This window comes from Eptesicus fuscus, chromosome 2 (assembly GCF_027574615.1).
Source record: "Eptesicus fuscus isolate TK198812 chromosome 2, DD_ASM_mEF_20220401, whole genome shotgun sequence".
Classification (NCBI taxonomy): Eukaryota; Metazoa; Chordata; class Mammalia; order Chiroptera; family Vespertilionidae; genus Eptesicus; species Eptesicus fuscus.
The window spans coordinates 38,549,368-38,566,788 of record NC_072474.1 but is presented as its reverse complement, the minus strand read 5'-3'; the positions used below and the strand labels follow the sequence as shown (position 1 = coordinate 38,566,788).

The 17,421-nt window shown below is 48.6% G+C and overlaps 1 protein-coding gene across 2 annotated transcripts in view; it reads right to left on the bottom strand.

The window, feature by feature from the left end:
• Positions 1–17,421, bottom strand: part of DIP2C (disco interacting protein 2 homolog C) — a 385,891-nt gene that overhangs the window by 61,071 nt on the left and 307,399 nt on the right. For both annotated transcript variants that reach the window (XM_054726559.1, XM_054726564.1), the window contains 9 exons: positions 15,744–15,952; positions 14,631–14,745; positions 13,950–14,151; positions 8,290–8,399; positions 5,837–5,917; positions 3,136–3,259; positions 2,513–2,634; positions 1,540–1,651; positions 1,345–1,454 (listed from right to left, as the gene is read on the bottom strand). In XM_054726559.1, the coding sequence (XP_054582534.1) occupies positions 1,345–1,454; positions 1,540–1,651; positions 2,513–2,634; positions 3,136–3,259; positions 5,837–5,917; positions 8,290–8,399; positions 13,950–14,151; positions 14,631–14,745; positions 15,744–15,952 (1,185 nt within the window). The remainder of the gene's footprint in view (positions 1–1,344; positions 1,455–1,539; positions 1,652–2,512; positions 2,635–3,135; positions 3,260–5,836; positions 5,918–8,289; positions 8,400–13,949; positions 14,152–14,630; positions 14,746–15,743; positions 15,953–17,421) is intronic.

Sequence of the window (17,421 nt, the reverse complement as noted above, 5' to 3'; positions counted from 1 at the left end):
GCAACTGTCCACCGATGTGTGAGTGAATAAGCAAAATGTGGTATAAACATGCAATGGAATAATATTCAGCCTTAAAGTGGAATTCTGACAGCCATGACTGGTATGGCTCAGGGGTTGGAGCGTTGTCTCATGCATCGAAGAGTCATGGGGTCAATTCCCAGTCAGGGCACATACACAGGTTGTGGGTTAGATCCCTGGTCGGGGCATGTACAAGAGGCAACCGATCAATGTTCCTTCCTTTCTCTCCTCTCTCTCTCTCTCTCTCCCTTCCTTTCTCTCTATAATCAATGAAAAAAACATATCCTTGGGTGAGGATTAAAAAAAAAAAAAAGGAATTCTGACACATGCTATTATAAGGATGAGGACAGTATGTTGAGTGAAATAAGCCAGACACATACTATATGCTTCCACTTATATGAGGTATCTATATCTATATATATAAAAGCCTAAGCAACTGTTACGACTGGACTATCGGCCAGTAGCTCTGACACACACTGACCACCAGGGGGAAGAAGCTCAACGCAGGAGCTGCCCCCTGGTGGTCAGTGTGCTCCCATAGCCAACCTCCTGCAGCTGGTCAACCTCCTGAGGTCCCTCCCCCTGATTGGGGCCAATCTCTGGCCAGGCCGAGGGACCCCACCAGTGCATGAATTCGTGCACCGGGCCTCTAGTGTAGAGTATAAAAATCACAGAGAGAGAAAGAAGAATGGTGGTTTCTGGGGTTTGAGAGAGGGCAGTGGGGAATCAGTGTTTAATGAGGAGAGAATTTCAGTTTTACAAGAAGAAAAGAGCTAGGGGGATGTGCAGGGGTGATGGCAACACAGCTTTTGAATTTATTTAATACCACTGGACTGTGCACTTAAATTGCCCAAGATGGTAAACTTATGTTATGTGTATTTTACTACAGTAAGAAAAACTGGAGTGTAAATTGTGCAAACTCAGCATTCAGACCCCATAGGCAGCTAAGAGGGAAAGGCTTCCTGAGGCTACAGGGAATTTAACAGCTCCTTGCTAGGGGCGTCCCTGAGCCTGGAGGGCCCTAATTCAGAGGGCACAACATAGGCAAAGGGGTCACAGCAGCTGCAGTGAGCAGCCGTCTGGCAAGCGATAACTGATCCCTTAAAAAAGCAAGAAGCTCTTGTGCAGTTTTATAACAAATAATATTTGGATTTGAGAACCAGCAGGAAAGAAAAACCTTTGCAGTTTTTCAGTAGGGACTAGTCAGGCTGTGTTCACATTTTTAAAAAAGTTGGAACATTTGGAAAGAATCAGTCAGCTTAGGTTACTACTAAAGTGTCCACACATTTTATAGCTCACTGCACTCTAGGAAGACCGCACCCTCACCTTCACTCCAGCTAGCATTCCAGTCGTGGACACACTGAAATCCAGGTAAGCCAGCGTGTCCGGGTTGGAGGGTTTGTAGATCTGGGCTGGCCGCTTCTTTGGCAAATCATCTGGAGAGCAAAGCGAAGCTATTAGCACATCTGACCTAATGGGAAAGCAGAGAAGGAACTGCACCTAGCTAGTTCGAGGACTGACCTGTGTCCAGTATGGGGGGCCACGCCCTGACATCGACGGCTGCAGCTGCCTCCCTGGACCGTAACAATTTACAGATCAGTTGTGTTGTCATTAAACAGGCCGAGCGACTCACCTGAGAGTCAGAGAACAGAACGGATGAAGGAAGGTAAACCACAGGTGAAGCCTCACGGCACACGTGTCTGCTCTGTATGTTGAGGCTGTGTGGCTTTCAGAGCAGGTTGCACTGCCAGGGACACCGCTCCTTGTGAGGGGCTAGCATTGGCCAGCAGAGGTACAAGAGAGCCAGGAGTCTGACCACAAAGCGCCACACAGAGCTCGCGGGCACTGAGGTCCCTGAACATGTCTCTAGCTGAGTGGGATCCAGTTTAAGATCAGACTCAGAAAGGAGCTTCTAACCTCACTACTGACACCACTGGCTGTTCTACTGGAAATGCCACATATGTCCACAAAAACCCCATATTTTCTAACAGGAATAATGACCATGAAAGTACTCCAACATAATGACAAAAAAGTATTTGAGGGGTCCCCAAACTAATGTCCCCTGTAGTTACTCCTCCAAAGGGAAAAAACTTTCCTAGTCCTCTTAAACTGCCCCCGACACAAAAAAAGTTAAATAAACCTATGCTTTCAAATAGGACATTTATAAACCATGACAAAAGAACGATAAAAAAATGGGTGTTTTTCACCAGATCCGGTTTGCTGGGGCACGGCCTGTAGGGACGCACCCTCTGGGGAGCTGCTTTCTCTAGGTATCAGGCAAGGCTGTCCTCTAGCCCCTAATTCCATGCAAAGTTGGGCTCTTGCTTCCAGCACTCGATGGTGGCTCCCTGAGGGCAGAGGCCACATACTGCCCCATCACTTGGGTTGAAGACTCCCACAACCAGCCCCTCCCCCGAAGGCCCAGCTCTGGTGTAGAGCCGGACACTCAGGTCCAGGGCAGGAGGAAGCGCCCAGACACTCCAGGCGGTGTTACCTCCACAATCATCTTCACGGTAGGCAGTGTCGTTGCTATGTTCTGTGGGTGTGGGGGGCGGACGGTAATTGGCACACAGCCTGCGTACAGGCAACCGTAAAATGCTGCGATAAGGTCTATTCCTACACAAGAAGAAAATAAGAAGTTTTTGCTTGAAACAAATCAAACCATTTAATGGCTGTCATCCCTACCAGCAGAAATACTAGCCTGGAAAAGTCGGAAGGCTAAGTGGACAACGAACACCTTAAACACATTCTTTCCTCTTCCCGGGGGTTATGTTAAGTGTCAGCACTAACTTCCACTTGGCCTGTTCTTTTAGGCATGAGATGCCAAAGCAGCCCATAAGTTTAATTCCTGTAATTTCTCTAAGGAATTTCTCAACTTAAATAAATTTGATTAAATAAATGCCGTAGATATCTAATAAACAAGTTTAGATATGGGAGTCTTTGTGAAATACCGCTACATTTATGCCCCTAAAAGCCCTACAGCATGCAGTGTAGCCCCCGCAAGTGGCAGGGACTAGACGAGTAAGCAATTCTCGGTGACAATACAGCAACTCCAGACATCAAGCCCCCACAGGTGCCACAAGCTGTCTCATGCAGCTGCTGGTCCTGCCTTTTTACCTGGTGGGTAGACGAGAGCCACGTGGTCCCCATCTTGCAGGCGCCCTCTCTCCATCAGCATCACAGCTATCTTCTCCGCTCGCTTATGCAGCTGGACACATGTCAGCGAGTTTGCTATTGTACCCTGAGTGGGGAAGCTTTAGTGAGATACAGCTTATATACCATACAACTCATTTATTTAAAATGTACAACTAAGTACTTGTTAGTACATTCACAGCTGTGCCACCACCACAGTCAGTTTTAGAATGTGTTCATCACCCCCTCAAGTCCCAGAACCAGCAGCAATCACTCTCCTCCCTTCCTACTAGCCAGGAAGTACAGCACCTAAGCAGCATCTGGATATACTTGTGCTCACAAGAAATATTTTAAAAAATAATTACTTGACCTAACATAGGTAAACCTTTAAAAAAAATCAACCTAGTGATTCTGGGTCTTAAGTGTAACTGCCATGGGCAGTAAGATTAATAGACAACATATCTCAGTGTCAATGATGGCATATCTGCCACTATTTTAGTGGTTTACATTAAATTAAATAACACCTAAAAAATATTGAAGAAACAGCCAAATAGGATTTATAGTTTAAAATTTTAAAGAAGCTGCTACAAGTAAAAAGAAAAATTAAGAGATGGCTTATGGCCCTGACCGGTTTGGCTCAGTGGGATAGAGTGTCGGCCTGCGGACTCAAGGGTCCCGGGTTCGATTCCAGTCAAGGGCATGTACCTTGGTTGTGGGCACATCCCCAGTGGGGAGTGTGCAGGAGGCAGCTGATCGATGTTTCTCTCTCATCGATGTTTCTGACTCTCTATCCCTCGCCTTTCCTCTCTGTAAAAAATCAATAAAATGTATTTTTTTAAAAAAGAATTGGTTTATGTTTCCATTAAAAAAATAAAACAACAGTGCTGGCCAGTTTTGCTCAGTGGTTAGAGCGTCGGCCTGCAGACCAAAGGGTTGTGGGTTTGATTCTGGTCAGGGGCACATGTCTTGCTTGGTAGCAGGTTCGATCCCCAGTCCTGGTTGGGGCAGAGTGGGAGGCAACCAATCAATGTGTCTCTCTCACATAGATGGTCTCTCTCTCCCCACCCTCCACTCTCTTTGAAGATCAATGGAAAAAATCTCCTCCTCCTTCAGTGAAGATTTAAAAAAAATGAATAAATTTTAAAAACTAACAGATGGTCTTTTGCATGTAAACAAGGTCCAAGAATGTGAATGTAAGTTTTCCGTGATTTGCAATGAACTGCGTCCTCACGTCCTACTATAAATCTTGTAAACAACTTTTATCCTGTCCAGGGCACTGCTGTGTGGGACAGAGATGCAGCCGACAGGAAGCCTCACTCAGGCAGGAACCAATGGTTCCCCATCTCAAATGAGCCGTGATCAAGGAGCAGAGTTCTCAGTTAACAAACTACAACGCCATGGCGGGTGGGGGCGGGGAGGGGTGGGGGGGTAGGGGAGGCAAGAGCTGGCGATATGGTGGGCCATGGGTTGGAATGACAATGTTTTGGATATATTAAGCAAAATTCTTAAAATAAATTTCATTAGTTTCTTTTATCCTTTTTAAGTGTTACCTTTAGAAAATATAAAATTATACGTGTGGCTTGCATTATATTTCTATTGGACAGTGTTGAACTAGCAGGTTGATGTAAGTGGAAATTACACTGATAACAATGACAGCAATGCTGTTCCTGACCTTTGGGCAGGGTGAGTGTCATGGTAAGTGTGCCTATGTGTTGGGGAGGGTGGGACGCAGATGCCTGAGCCGATGCCACCCTGTGAATCGTCAGGATGCAGCTGCGTCCACATCAGAGCCTCAGCAAAGAGCGGGCTGTGTCTCAAGGAACTCGGTCCGAGGCCCACCCTTTCTCCACGCTCATGGCTTTGACCTCCAGCTCACCCATCTGACTTTCTTTTATTTCTAATAAAGCTCCTGTTAGGGTCCCAGTGAACACATTTTCCCAAAAGACCCAGTGTCTAGCTTCAGCAAGTGATTAAACTTGGGGTCAGGGGATGGGAACACACGTCACAAAATTTAAAGTAAATTAAGGTAAACTTTAATTTTACTTTAACTTTTAAAGTAAAATTAAAACTTAATTTAATTAAAGTATTCTCATTATAAAATAGAAATGGGTTTCATTCCTAAGAATGAAAGTCTATAATTAAAACATAACTTACTTACAAAAAAGTAGCTCAGTAATAAAATAAGGATATAAATACCCCAAAGATCTGTAATTGTTCCTGGTTGCAGAAATCATTCATTACTCATTTTACTCATTTTGGGGAGAAATATTGCAAAAAATTGCTAGAATATATTTGCTAGAACAAAAAAATTGCTAGAACAAAAAAATTTGCTAGAACAAATTTGCTAGAACAAAAAAATTGCTAGAACAATTGCTAGAACAAAATTGCTAGAACAATATATATATATATATATACATACATATATATGTATATATATAGAGAGAGATAGAGAGAGAGAGAGAGAGAGGCATAAACCCTTATATTTAAAAGCAATCCTTCTCCCCCCCAAAATAAATAAAAATAAATCAGAAAAAAAAAAAAAATCCTTCTTAATTGAAAAAGTCTCAGTCAAAACTGCAACAAATAACTAAAAGGAATTCACATAAGACTGAAGGAACAGGATGGGGTCAGCAAGAAGAGAAAGAGCTGAGGGCGCGGCCCCCAGGGAGCAGCGGCAGCAGCTCACCCTGCAGTTGAGCAGCGTGTACAGGACGTGGTCGGGCGTGGTCTGGGCCCTCCACTGCAGGACCTCTGACAGGAACAGGAACTGGAACAAAGCACAGACGTTAGGACCGGTTCCCTGGACTGGGGGTTCATCTCAACATTTAAATGGGTCTAGTCTGTCTGAGTGCTTTTGGGGTGTGTCTCCACAGAGGAATGAGGACGCCCTGACAGATATGGTAGACAGAACACGCAGGTGCTCAGTGCTCTGCCATGACTGGGTTCAGACATGGAGACGTTTTCTGACACCCGCCTAAGGCGGGAGAACTGCACCCTCGTCCCCACAGATGGAGCAGCTGACACAGACACCTCTCCCGGGGCGTTCTGAAGGTGCCACGTGGTTTCTGGGTTGCAGGGCGGTCAGCTCTGTCTTGTGGTATCATGGGCTCTCTTAGATGTGTTGTTTAGAATGGCCACGCCTATGTCATCCAAAAGCACCACAAATCCCAGAGCATGCGCATCGTGCTGACTCAGATCTCAGGTCAGGGTCCAGGAAGCACCAGGCCTGCACTCAGTCCACGTCACTAACAGGTGTGCCGGAAGGAGAAACACGACGGCCACTGATTTCAATATCACTCTATACTTTACCAAAGTCCCAGTATTTCAAATGGTTGATTTTGTCAGATTTCCTGGTAGCTATACAGAGTGGGACCACCTTTGGGTGACTCTTAAGAGTTATCAAGGCTGCCCTGGCCAGGTGGCTAGGTTGGTTGGAGTGTCGTCCTGTACACCAAAAAGGTTGCTGTTGCGTACGGGAAGGCAACCAATCAATGTTCCTCTCTCTCTCTCTTTTCTCTCTCTCTCTCATCAATTAGCACATTCTTGGGTGAGGATTAAAAAAGAAAGCTCTCCAGGCTGAAGAGTCATAATGGGACTTGAAGGTGTCAGTGGTGGAGTGGGCCGAAGGCTCCTGCTCCGTTCTTAAGGCTGCTCTAAGGAGGTCTGGCTCCCAAATCTGGGTTTGAACTGATGTTTTCTTGCATTTGTACAATCAAAGGGCTGAAGTTTTGCTATAAGGTCACTGTGAGGCAGTTTAGTGCCCAGTCAGAGCTGGTGGGAAACTAGGAACAAGTGCTCAGGGCTCTAGGACCAAACAGGGCTACCCAGGCCCTGGCCCCGGGCCCGCCAGTCCTGGGACTGTCATCCACCCTTCTGTGCCACTGGGCATGTTCTACAACACTGCTTCCCCTAAGAAATACATTTCCTTCTCTTTTTTTGTTTGTTAATCCTCACCCAAGGATATTTTTCTCACTGTTCTGTTTAAAGAGAGTGGATGGGAGGGGTGGAAGGGGAAGAGAGAGAGGGGAACATTGACATGAGAGAGCAATCAATTGGTTGCTTCCCACATGGGTTCTGATCAGGGCGAGGGATAGAACCTGCAACCTTGGTATGTGCCCTTAACGGGGAATTGAACCTGCGACCTTTTGGTGCTTGGACCAACACTCTACTGAGTCACACTGGCCAGGGCATAAGCACATCCTATCTAATAATAGAGTAATATGCAAATTAGGCGTCACTCCACAACAAAAATGGCGGCCCCCATACCCACAAGATGGCAGCGCCCAGTCCCCTCAGCCCCGCTGCTGGAGTGTTTGGCCTGTCCCACCAGCAAACAGAGCACTGAGAGCAGGGCATGGTTGCTTCCTTAGTGCTGCGGCAGCGGGAAGCCGCCAGGCCCTGCACACACGGAGCCCGCGGAGGAGCGGGGCCTGGCGTCTTCCCGTTCGTCGCAGAGGCTATCGGGAAGACTCCAGTGCCAGCAGAGCAGGGCATGGTGGCTTCCTGATCTCAGCAGCCGGGAAGCCGCCAGGCCCTGCAAAGCCGGGCATGGTGGCTTCCTTAGTGGGGCAGTGGCAGGGAAGTCCCCAGACATGGCAGACAGAGCCCAGACAGCAGGGCTTGGGGGCTTCCTTAGTGGGCAGTGGCGGTGGGAACACCCCCAGGCCCTGCAGACAGAGCCCGGACAACAGGGCATGGGGCTTCCTTAGTGTGTCCATGTCTGGGAAGCCCCCAGGCCCGGCAGATAGAGCACACTGCAGGGCATTGGGGCTTCCTTCACATGGCACATGGCGGCAGCAGGAAAGAGCAACAGCAGGGCATGGGGGCTTCATCTCCATGGCTGCAGGGAAACCTCCAGGCCCCGCAGAGAGCAGAGAACCATGGGGAGTGGGCCTAAGCCATCAGTAGGATATCCTCTGAGAGCTCCTGGATTGTAGAGGGTGCAGGTTGGGCTGAGGGACCCCCGTGCACGAATTTCGTGCACCAGGCCTCTAGTTTTCTTATAAAATTATATGGGTGTTTCTTGCAAAATCGAGGTGAAGAGGAAGCAGAGGCGGGTAGGAAGCGGAGCCAGTGCTCCTGTAATTCAGCATCAGGGTGACGGGCGGGGACCCAGCGAAGGCAGCCCTCTGCTCTCACCTTCCGGGCCTGGTCATTGTCCTCTATCTGACCCAGGTCTCTTCCGCTGGCCTGCGCAATCCTCTTCCCAGAGACCAGGTTCCCCACCATCACGGAGGCAGGGCCGATTTCTGGAAAGAAACATGCGTGAGGAAAAGACATGTGAAATTCCCCCAAACATGACTGCCAACCTTGGTAAAGAGCTTACTCCGGGGAAATCCTTTCAAAGATGTGGCTTTGAAAAACAACTTTATTATAGTAGGGTTTCAGAGAGGTCATGACGATGATGATGATGGCAAGTCTAACCTCGATGAAGGGTCAACAGAAATACCGTGATCACAGATCCCCCAGTGCCGCCCAGCCCACGGCCTTTACTTTCCAGTTAGGGGGATGCTTCTGTGTCAAGTCTCCTCACAAGACAAATACGGAATTTGAAGCATGGCATATTTCACTGCTGAAGAGTGGGACTCCTGGCTTGTGAGTCTGGTTCCAGGTGCGATGACACACCGAGAGCTGACTGAACAAACCTTGTTTTTAATAAATGCCTCTTGGGATAGACTTGGAGTGTAATCCTGTTGAAGGGTGTGACAGTCACTTGTCCATGTATTTCATCAACGGAAAGGGTTAAGTTCTGTGAGGCCCACAGACACGTGGAGTAAACCAAAGACTCCCGCGCAGTCCCAGTTCCCTTCACGCCCGTTACCAACGCCATTACCAGGCTCTTTTCATGGTTTATGACACATTTCAGAAAAGAAATGCAGAAACAATCTATTCTGGCAGCTTTCCTTTTATTTCTTAATGAAAAAAAAAAAAAAGGTTTCTTAAAGAGCTGGAGTACCGCTTTCACATTTTCTGACTTCAAGAAACCCTCGATAACCTCCGTCTTCTGAAAATGCTACTGTTTGCGGTTTCTTTTCATTAAACAAGTGCATATAAATCAAGACATACACTTACTAGAAAAAGGTTAAGCGTTCTAGGAGAACATGCCAGTGTGAGTGAGAGTGTACCAGTAGGTGCCTGTGTGTGAGCAAGTGTGACAGTGCATGAGTGTGAGCATGCAAGTGTGTGAGAGAGTGTGAGGAAGGAGGAAGAAGGAGAGGGAAGTGAGAAAGAAAAGGTGAGAGATATTTATCAAAAGAAGTTTGGTAAAGGAGTTTAAAGTAACAAAGATGGCATTAGCGTTTAATCCTTGGTTTGATAAAATTCAGGTTGAAGGCCACTACTGAGTCCTAATCTTGCTAAACTTTTGATGAAGGCCAAACTACAGGCTTAGAAATCTGGGTATATGTTGCAGCATTTATTGCACATGAACAGCTGTTAGTCTGAAGCTAAGACACAAGCTTTAAGATTTAGGCTGAGGGGTGTGACCATACTGAACATGGTCTATAACTTGTACTGTTTCCATGGCAACCACTCCAGCAGTCATCCTGGCATTCAATGGAGTGATGAGGAATGCAGGGGGTGAATACCTACTATCCTGTAGATCAGCGGTCGCCAACCGGTGGTCCGTGAGGTCCGAAAGGTTGGCGACCGCTGCTTTAGATGACTGACCAAGTGGAACACTCTAACCACTGGACAACACTCTGCAGATGCGTGGCTGTCCGGAATTTGGTCTGTCATGAAACAGTCACCTTTCCACAGCTGTGTGGGAGATGTCAGGATGTTACAAGACAGGACTGAACTGTGGGGAAAAGCCTATGACACAGATTTCTGCAATTTGTAAGAGCCTTGGTGCTGGTTCCCATGTAATCATAGAGCAGGACTTACATACTCAGCGAAATCATGTTTGCATTTTTATGTGTGGTAGTTTGGGACCAACTACATTTGTTTTCTTAATGAAATACTACTCATCCGTAAAAAAGGAAGGAAATCTTACCCTTTGCGACAGTGTGGATGGACTTGGAGAGTATTATGCTAAGTGAAATAAGCTAGTCAGAGAAAGACAAGTACCAATGATGTCACTTATAGGTGGAATCTAACAAACAAAATAGAAAGAGATGCATAGAAACAGAGAACAGACAGCTGTCAGAGGGAAGAGGGTTGGGAGGCTGGTGAAAAAGGTAAAGGGATTAAGCAAAACAAAACACAAACACCTCATAGACACAGACAACAGTATGACGATTCCCAGAGGGAAGGGGCGGGGGGAGAGGTAGGAGAAGGTAAAGGGGGGTAAATGGCGATGGAAGGAGACCTGACGCTGGGTGGTGAGCACACAATACAGCACCCAGATGATGCATTACAGAAATGTACCCCAATATGTTCAATAAAGAAACTATGAAGAAGAACGTCAGGCAGTGTGGTGCGTGTTGGGAGGACGGCACTGCTTGTGGCTGCACAGAGAAAGCGCCTCGTCCACAGCCTTGCTGTTCTAACGCTGTCACCGGTTCCCCAGCTTTAGAACCTGCGGCAAAGTGCCCAGCGTTCTTCCTGGCTGTGGAGACTGGGCAGGACAGTTCTCCTAAGAAGCCAACTTGGAAACTGGCCTAAACCGAAGGCTTCTCCATAATTTTTGAAGAATCCAAACTATGGTCGGAAAAGCACTGTTCTGCGGGGGTAGCACGATTCCAAGGTGCCTATTTAGGGCTTCTCTGTCTCTGAGTCCAGTCTCGCCTCGCTGAGAATTTACGTCTCCGGCTGCAAAGCTTGGACTTTACGTGTCTCATTCCCCACAGACTTACGAGTGTCTATGTTCCTAATGTTGCGGGGAGGCAGGTAGCTCTCCTGCTGCTTTTATTTGCAAAATTCATCCTTTACGGAGAATGGAGGCTCTCTCCCTTGTTGACTGGAGGGGGTGTGTGCAAAACACTCCTACATCCTTACCTCACCCCTCAGAATGCAAACATGTAAGATTGAGATGAACCCAAACTTGCTCTCTTCCCAGGCTCCCACTTACAGATTTACAAATCTGCAAGCCAGCAACTCCAGCTCCGTGCTGCTGAATTCCTGCCTGGCCGGTTTGTGCGGGGACAGGGCAGGTGTATGCGAGGACAGCATTTCTCTCCCTGGCCATTCCTCCGGCCTCCTCCAGCTGTCCTGATAAAACACAGCCAGGGAACTTTAGAGCTGGATGCTGCTTTTATCATTTTGTTGCTAGCCTAACTGATGGGCTAAAGGTCTTTTAACAGTTTTGTACTCAATTAAGATACTGTTGCAGCAATAGTGTTGTTAGCTGAGTAAATACAAATTCGTCCAGTTAAAGGACAGTTAGGTTGTCTACAAATGATCTACATCTTAGGGTCTCTGTTTCAAGCATCTAACAAAACCCTCACCCATAAAGGGCCTCACTAAATGTGCACTTTGGCTGCTGAGTTCTCGTTTGGTCATAAATGTTCATTCCAAGGGCGCTGTGGAAATCAGAGTCCATTTCCCTCCCTGAATTCATGGAAACGGAGGCCTCAGGGAAATGTCACCTGTCTAAGGGACACCACAGATCATCAACTGAGAGAGGAATGGCGACTGGCACCTCACAGCTGCCGTTTAGTGTTTGCTAAAAAAACTGCTTTTTTAAAGAGACAGACTTACCTATCCTCTCAATATTTAACAAGAACAGGTGGGATACCAAATATCAATACAAAGTTCTTTCCCTACATTCATCAGTGCCCATAAGCTCTATTTACCATGCTGTAGTGTTAGAGCAGACCCAAATCTCCTGGTCACCTTTACCGCACTTCACCCCTCCCCCCCTCACGAGGAAAAGGCGGCCTTCCGCCTTGGCCACGTTTCTCCTTTCGGGTTTCTTGACATCTGGCAGGTGAGCTGCACCCCGTACTTCTGGAATCACATGCACTTGCAAGTGACCCCGTCCACAGACATCTGTCCTGAATTCTCCTGTCACACGGCTGACCTGGGGGCTCCACCACCTCCTCCACACTAGCATGCTGGGGACACTAGGTCGAGGGTGTCTGATGATGAGTAAAGGTGAGCAGGACAGAGACGTGCCAGTCACCTTGGAGTGCGCAAGGACCCTGGAGAGCCCAACACCCGCAACACCCAAACAACCAGCCCAGACAGAGCGTCCCCAGGGCCGGCCATGCCTGAGACAACAGGAGACAAAGAGGAGACAAAGAGGCTCACCCCACGTGAAGCCAGAGCACCCACAGAATTTAAAGTAGAAAGACTTCAGTCAGCGCAACTCTACGCTTGGTTGCAGCAATCAGATACACCAGGGACTGAGAGGAGAAATGAAGGTGAGGGGGAAAAATAGGGAGGAATATCAGTTAAGAAAACCTAGAATATGAGGAAATAATTAACAAGACAGAAGTAGGACAAAAACAAGAGAGTAGCGATGCCTGCAAACTGACTTTCTAGGCTGTGTAAGAGAATTCCCTTACCCTAGGAGAGACCAAAATCCCAAGGGGGGAAGCTGCATTCTGACCGCTCCACAAACATCTGCTGCAGGGACCCCGGGGCAGTCACAGACCTGGACTCAAGTCCTGACCCCTCTCCTCATGGGAAGACCCCTCTCCTCACATTAACCGAGGGACCACCTGCCCCACCAAACTCATCCAATCTCACTCTTGGGGCTTGAACCTTGAGTCTAGATCAGGGGTCCTCAAACTTTTTAAACAGGGGGCCAGTTCACTGTCCCTCAGACTGTTGGAGGGCCGGACTATAGTTTAAAAAAAACTATGAACAAATTCCTATGCACACTGCACATATCTTATTTTGAAGTAAAAAAACAAAATGGCAAAAACACCCGCATGTGGCCTGCGGGCCGTAGTTTGAGGACGCCTGGTCTAGATGGTCCCTGCAGCTAACATGGGCGTGCGGCCTGCGATGACCCAACAGGCCTGTGGCTGCCTTGCCGTAAAGTCTGCCCCGATTGCCACTCCACAGGTGGGCAAACGGCCCTCAGGTCAAGGTCTGTCTCCACCGCACTCTGGTCCCACAGCTGTGGGTGAGGCATTTTCCTCATTTGTGAAAGGAGAGGAGAGCGCCCCCTCCTAGTGCTCCCCGAGATGAAGGAGTTAGTATGTGAAACAGGCTACACACTCCATCACCCCAACATCCTCTGACATCTGTCTGCACGTCCCAGCCAGAGGCCGGGACTTCTGACTACACTGGTGGATCTGCTTCCTCACGAGGCACCATCCTGAGATAAATTCCCTCTCACTGGTACCTGTGCGACCCTGAAGAGCATGATCCATTCCACTGCCAGGAGGAGCAAGTCAGATGACAAATAACTATGTGTCCCCTACACTGCGAAGCACTAGGCAAACGCTCACTCTCATGACAACATCACAAACCGGTTTGCAGAATTCTTCACAGAATTCCAAATGCTGTCCCACATGTTAGCTGCTCTGATCCCTAAACGAACCCATGAAACACGCAAGGAAGCGTTATTCTCATTTGTGTGCGAAGAAACCGTGACTAGAAATTCTGTGCGTCCCCGAGGCCACAACAGATGGAGGTCTGATGCCCCAGGAAGGAGGCCCAGGACACAGGCACCCCTCACTCAGGATGTCCTGCACCCCTGGCCCGCCCTGAGGGGATCGGCAGCCCAGCAGAGCCCTGTACTCCACCACCCGCCTGCAGAAAACACTGCTGGTGGAGAACAAGCCCACTCCTCCAGGGCCGAGAATCGCCTCCGTTCACGAGGCCCAGTGGGCGTGGCACCACCGCCATGGGCTGCAGAGGCCCACCTGAGACTCCACACGAGCCCTCCCAGCCCCTGGGCATACCTGGCTGCTTTTGTCGAGGTTTAGGCAGGTTTGTGACACACGTGTGGGGGCACATCAGGACATTGCAGGGGTGAAGCGAGCCCTCCAGGAAAAGCTGCTTTGTTTCTGACAAATGGATCCCACCGAGCGGGGTTTTGGGGAGGGTGTTTGCAGGAACCAAGGCCAAGCAATAAACCCCGACTTGATGGATGCTGTCGATCGCCTGGAAGTCACAAGAGGAGACGGTGTTCGAACAGGTACTGTGAAGAGACATCAGGCACCCGTGCAGACTGTGCAAAACACTGTCCAGAGCCCAGGAAGCACGTGCAGCGCCGGGGTGCGGCCCGTGGGAGGCGCCGAGGTCAGAGAGGGGCTGCTGGGCCTAACCTCGCCGAGCTGCATCATTACGGAGGGACTGTGGGATACCACACACCCTGAGAAAGGACGTCTGGAGAAAAAAATATACTCCCAAAATATACACTCTCCACCTCCCCACGTGAATAGCAGGAGCCAGTTTTGCAAATCCTGACTACTAATCTTGGTCTAACAGCTACTCTCCCACAAATGTGTCAGGGTTGTTGCAATTTCTGACCAAATGGAGTGACAGTCAGGGACAGAAGCACAGTCGATGAGGGCTGGCCATATCCTAACAAATTCTACAAAAGCTGCCCCGAGCCTGGGAGAGGGCAGGAGAAGGGCTACCTGGAGCACGCGGCTCATCCACTGGAAGCTGTCCTCCTCCGTGGAGTCGGGCCGCTGCTCGGCCACGATCACTATCCTCTCGTCATGCAGCACCGTCACCGAGAACACAGCTATTCTGCAGGGACAGAGGGGAGGCACAGTGAGCACAGGCCGGAGGTGCCTGCAGGAGGACCAGTCTGCAATCGGGAGCTTGACAGCCACTGACTAGAGGCCGAGGGGGTCCTAGCACCGAGGGCTGCTTCACAAAAGTCATCACAAGAGCAGAGTCCCGAGCACTTACTACCGAGAGTGCAGCTCTGGGCGGAGGAGCCTGACCAAGCTTGAGCTAGAAGTGCCTGCATTCCCCAAGGCCATTCCTCAGGTTTGGTGACAAGCCTCTCAGCACCCGTTTATCGGAACTGCTGAAGTTTAGAAAACCATTCAATTCACAGCTTGTGTTTGCACCTGTGAAGCAATAGTCTCCAAATGAGCAGAAATTTTGCGTTTGTGAAATAAGTTTTCTACTAGGTATGCAGTCTCCCTGGTAAGCATGGGAGAGTTGTGATGCGAACACCAGCGCAACTTTTCACAGAGGTTTAAGAATAATCCAAAAGTGGCGATGCCTCATCCAGTATCTATTTCTCCGATTCCCTTAGCTTGCAGCACTGCAAGTTCTAACGTAGTTAATGACTTTCTTCAAATTAGCAAAACACAGGGCTGTAGTCACCAATACTGACCCTGGGCCCAGCAAGGCAGGGCACAGTCAGGGGGAGGGGAGTCGCGGGAGTCAGTGTTCCGTGTAAACTGATCACTCACCTATCATCACTGGGTCTTTTGGAAGGACCTGCACCAAGATGAATATCTGACTCTCTGAATAGGTTTTTTTTTTACTAAAAATAACGTTTCTCAAATGGATATTTTTATTTAACTTGGAGAAGTTAATGAAAATATATTTATGGGGCTCAGAAAATTTCTATAAAACTGGACATTTCAGAACTCGATGGCATCTCAAAGGTCACTGAGTCCAGTTGCTTCCTTTTACATAAGCGTACACTGAGTCTCATCAGTTTAAGGAATTTATGCAATTTTATATAAAAAGTGTAACTGTACTCACTGCACAGAAGGTGTACTCACCTTCCCCTGTAGACAAACTTCATGGGCTCCACGGCCAGGGCTGTGGCTACGATGTCATCGGCGTTGTGTCTGCGCCCACTGACCACCATGAGCCCATCCATCTTGCCCACCACAAAGACGAGTCCCCCGGGACCGACGAAGCCCAGCAGGCCTGTCCTCACGAAGGGATACTCGCTGACCGGGGCCCCCGAGCTCATCACAGGGAATACCTGGGGAAGCATGCGCTGTGAGTGCCCAGCTATGCCTGCTTCCTCCCTCCTCCTCGGAGCCCGTGGGTCTGCTTCTCTTCAGCTGTGTCTCCTAACCTGGGCCCTGGCTGGGAAAGCCAGGCCTGGCAGCTGCTGCCAGCAGACACCACAAACCTGGAGGGCCCCTCCCCTGCCCACCCAGCACCCTACAATTTGGTCCTGCTGGTCCACATGCAGGGCCCTAGGCAGGTTTCTTACCACGGCTTCTGAGACTCTTAAGAGGTGATATGTAGAGGTCATGAACAATAGTCTCATAAACACTAACTAATTCTGCTTATAAAGTCACAGCATAAGAGTGATAAATGGGGCCCACGGGTGTGGCTCAGGGGTGGAGCGTAGACCCATGAACCAGGAGGTCACGGTTTGATTTCCAGTCAGGGCACATGCCCGGTTGTGGGCTTGATCCCCAGTGTGTGGTATGCAGGAGGCAGCCTATCAATGAGTCTCTCTCATCATTGATGTTTCTCTCTCTCTCTTTTTTCCTCTCTGAAATCAATAAAAACATATATTTTTAAAAACAAAGAATCAAGGGGCATTTTAAATAACATCTTTTAGTTGTGAAATGTTCCCAATTCATTAAAATAGTTTTCCTTATTGGAACTACACTTAAAAAATATAAAGGAAGTAAATCAAGTGTTCAGATTCTACACCTGTCGACAAACCTGGCAGCTGAATTGCACAGAAAAGGAGGTGGGAATTTTATTTAGATGTGTCTTGAAAATGTGAATCTGCATTCATTCGACAACCACAGTTCTAAACATTAAGAAACTCATCCCCAAACAACTCAGGCTTTCCCCTGACCACCTCATCAGAGGTGTGCTCCTCCTGGTCGGCATCACTGGGCAATGGCGGAAACTCTGAGGACATGGAGGTGCAGCTGAGCTCCCGACTGCTGAGTGCCCCACCCTCTCACTCACAAGGCCAACGTGTGTGTGTGCCTGTGCTAACGCTACACGTGTGTGTGCACACAACACACACATCACCTGTGTGCACACACCACCCTTGCATACGCTGCACACCCCACACACATGTGCACACACAGCATAATACATTCACCACACCCACACCCACACCCACACACACACACCCGACATACGCCTGTCTGCTCATGCTGCGGAGATAGTTCACACCTGGCCAAGTGTGGCCTGGGCTGGCAGGCCATGAAGGGGGACCTTAACTCCCCCGCCAGTGAGGCTGTGCCCATATGCTCTTGTCCCTCCACCCACCCACTGTCCCTGGTGCTCTTACTAAACAGGCACAGGAGAGAACAGTAATATATTAAAAAGGCCCATTTTTAAGAAACTGTATTTGCCCTTTTTTGACACTGGCAGGAGAAAGTGCAACCATTTTAATGACTATAAAAATGTTTGTTTTTTTAAATTACCAACTTATCTTTCACATCTGTGCACCTGGCAATGGCGCTCCCAGAC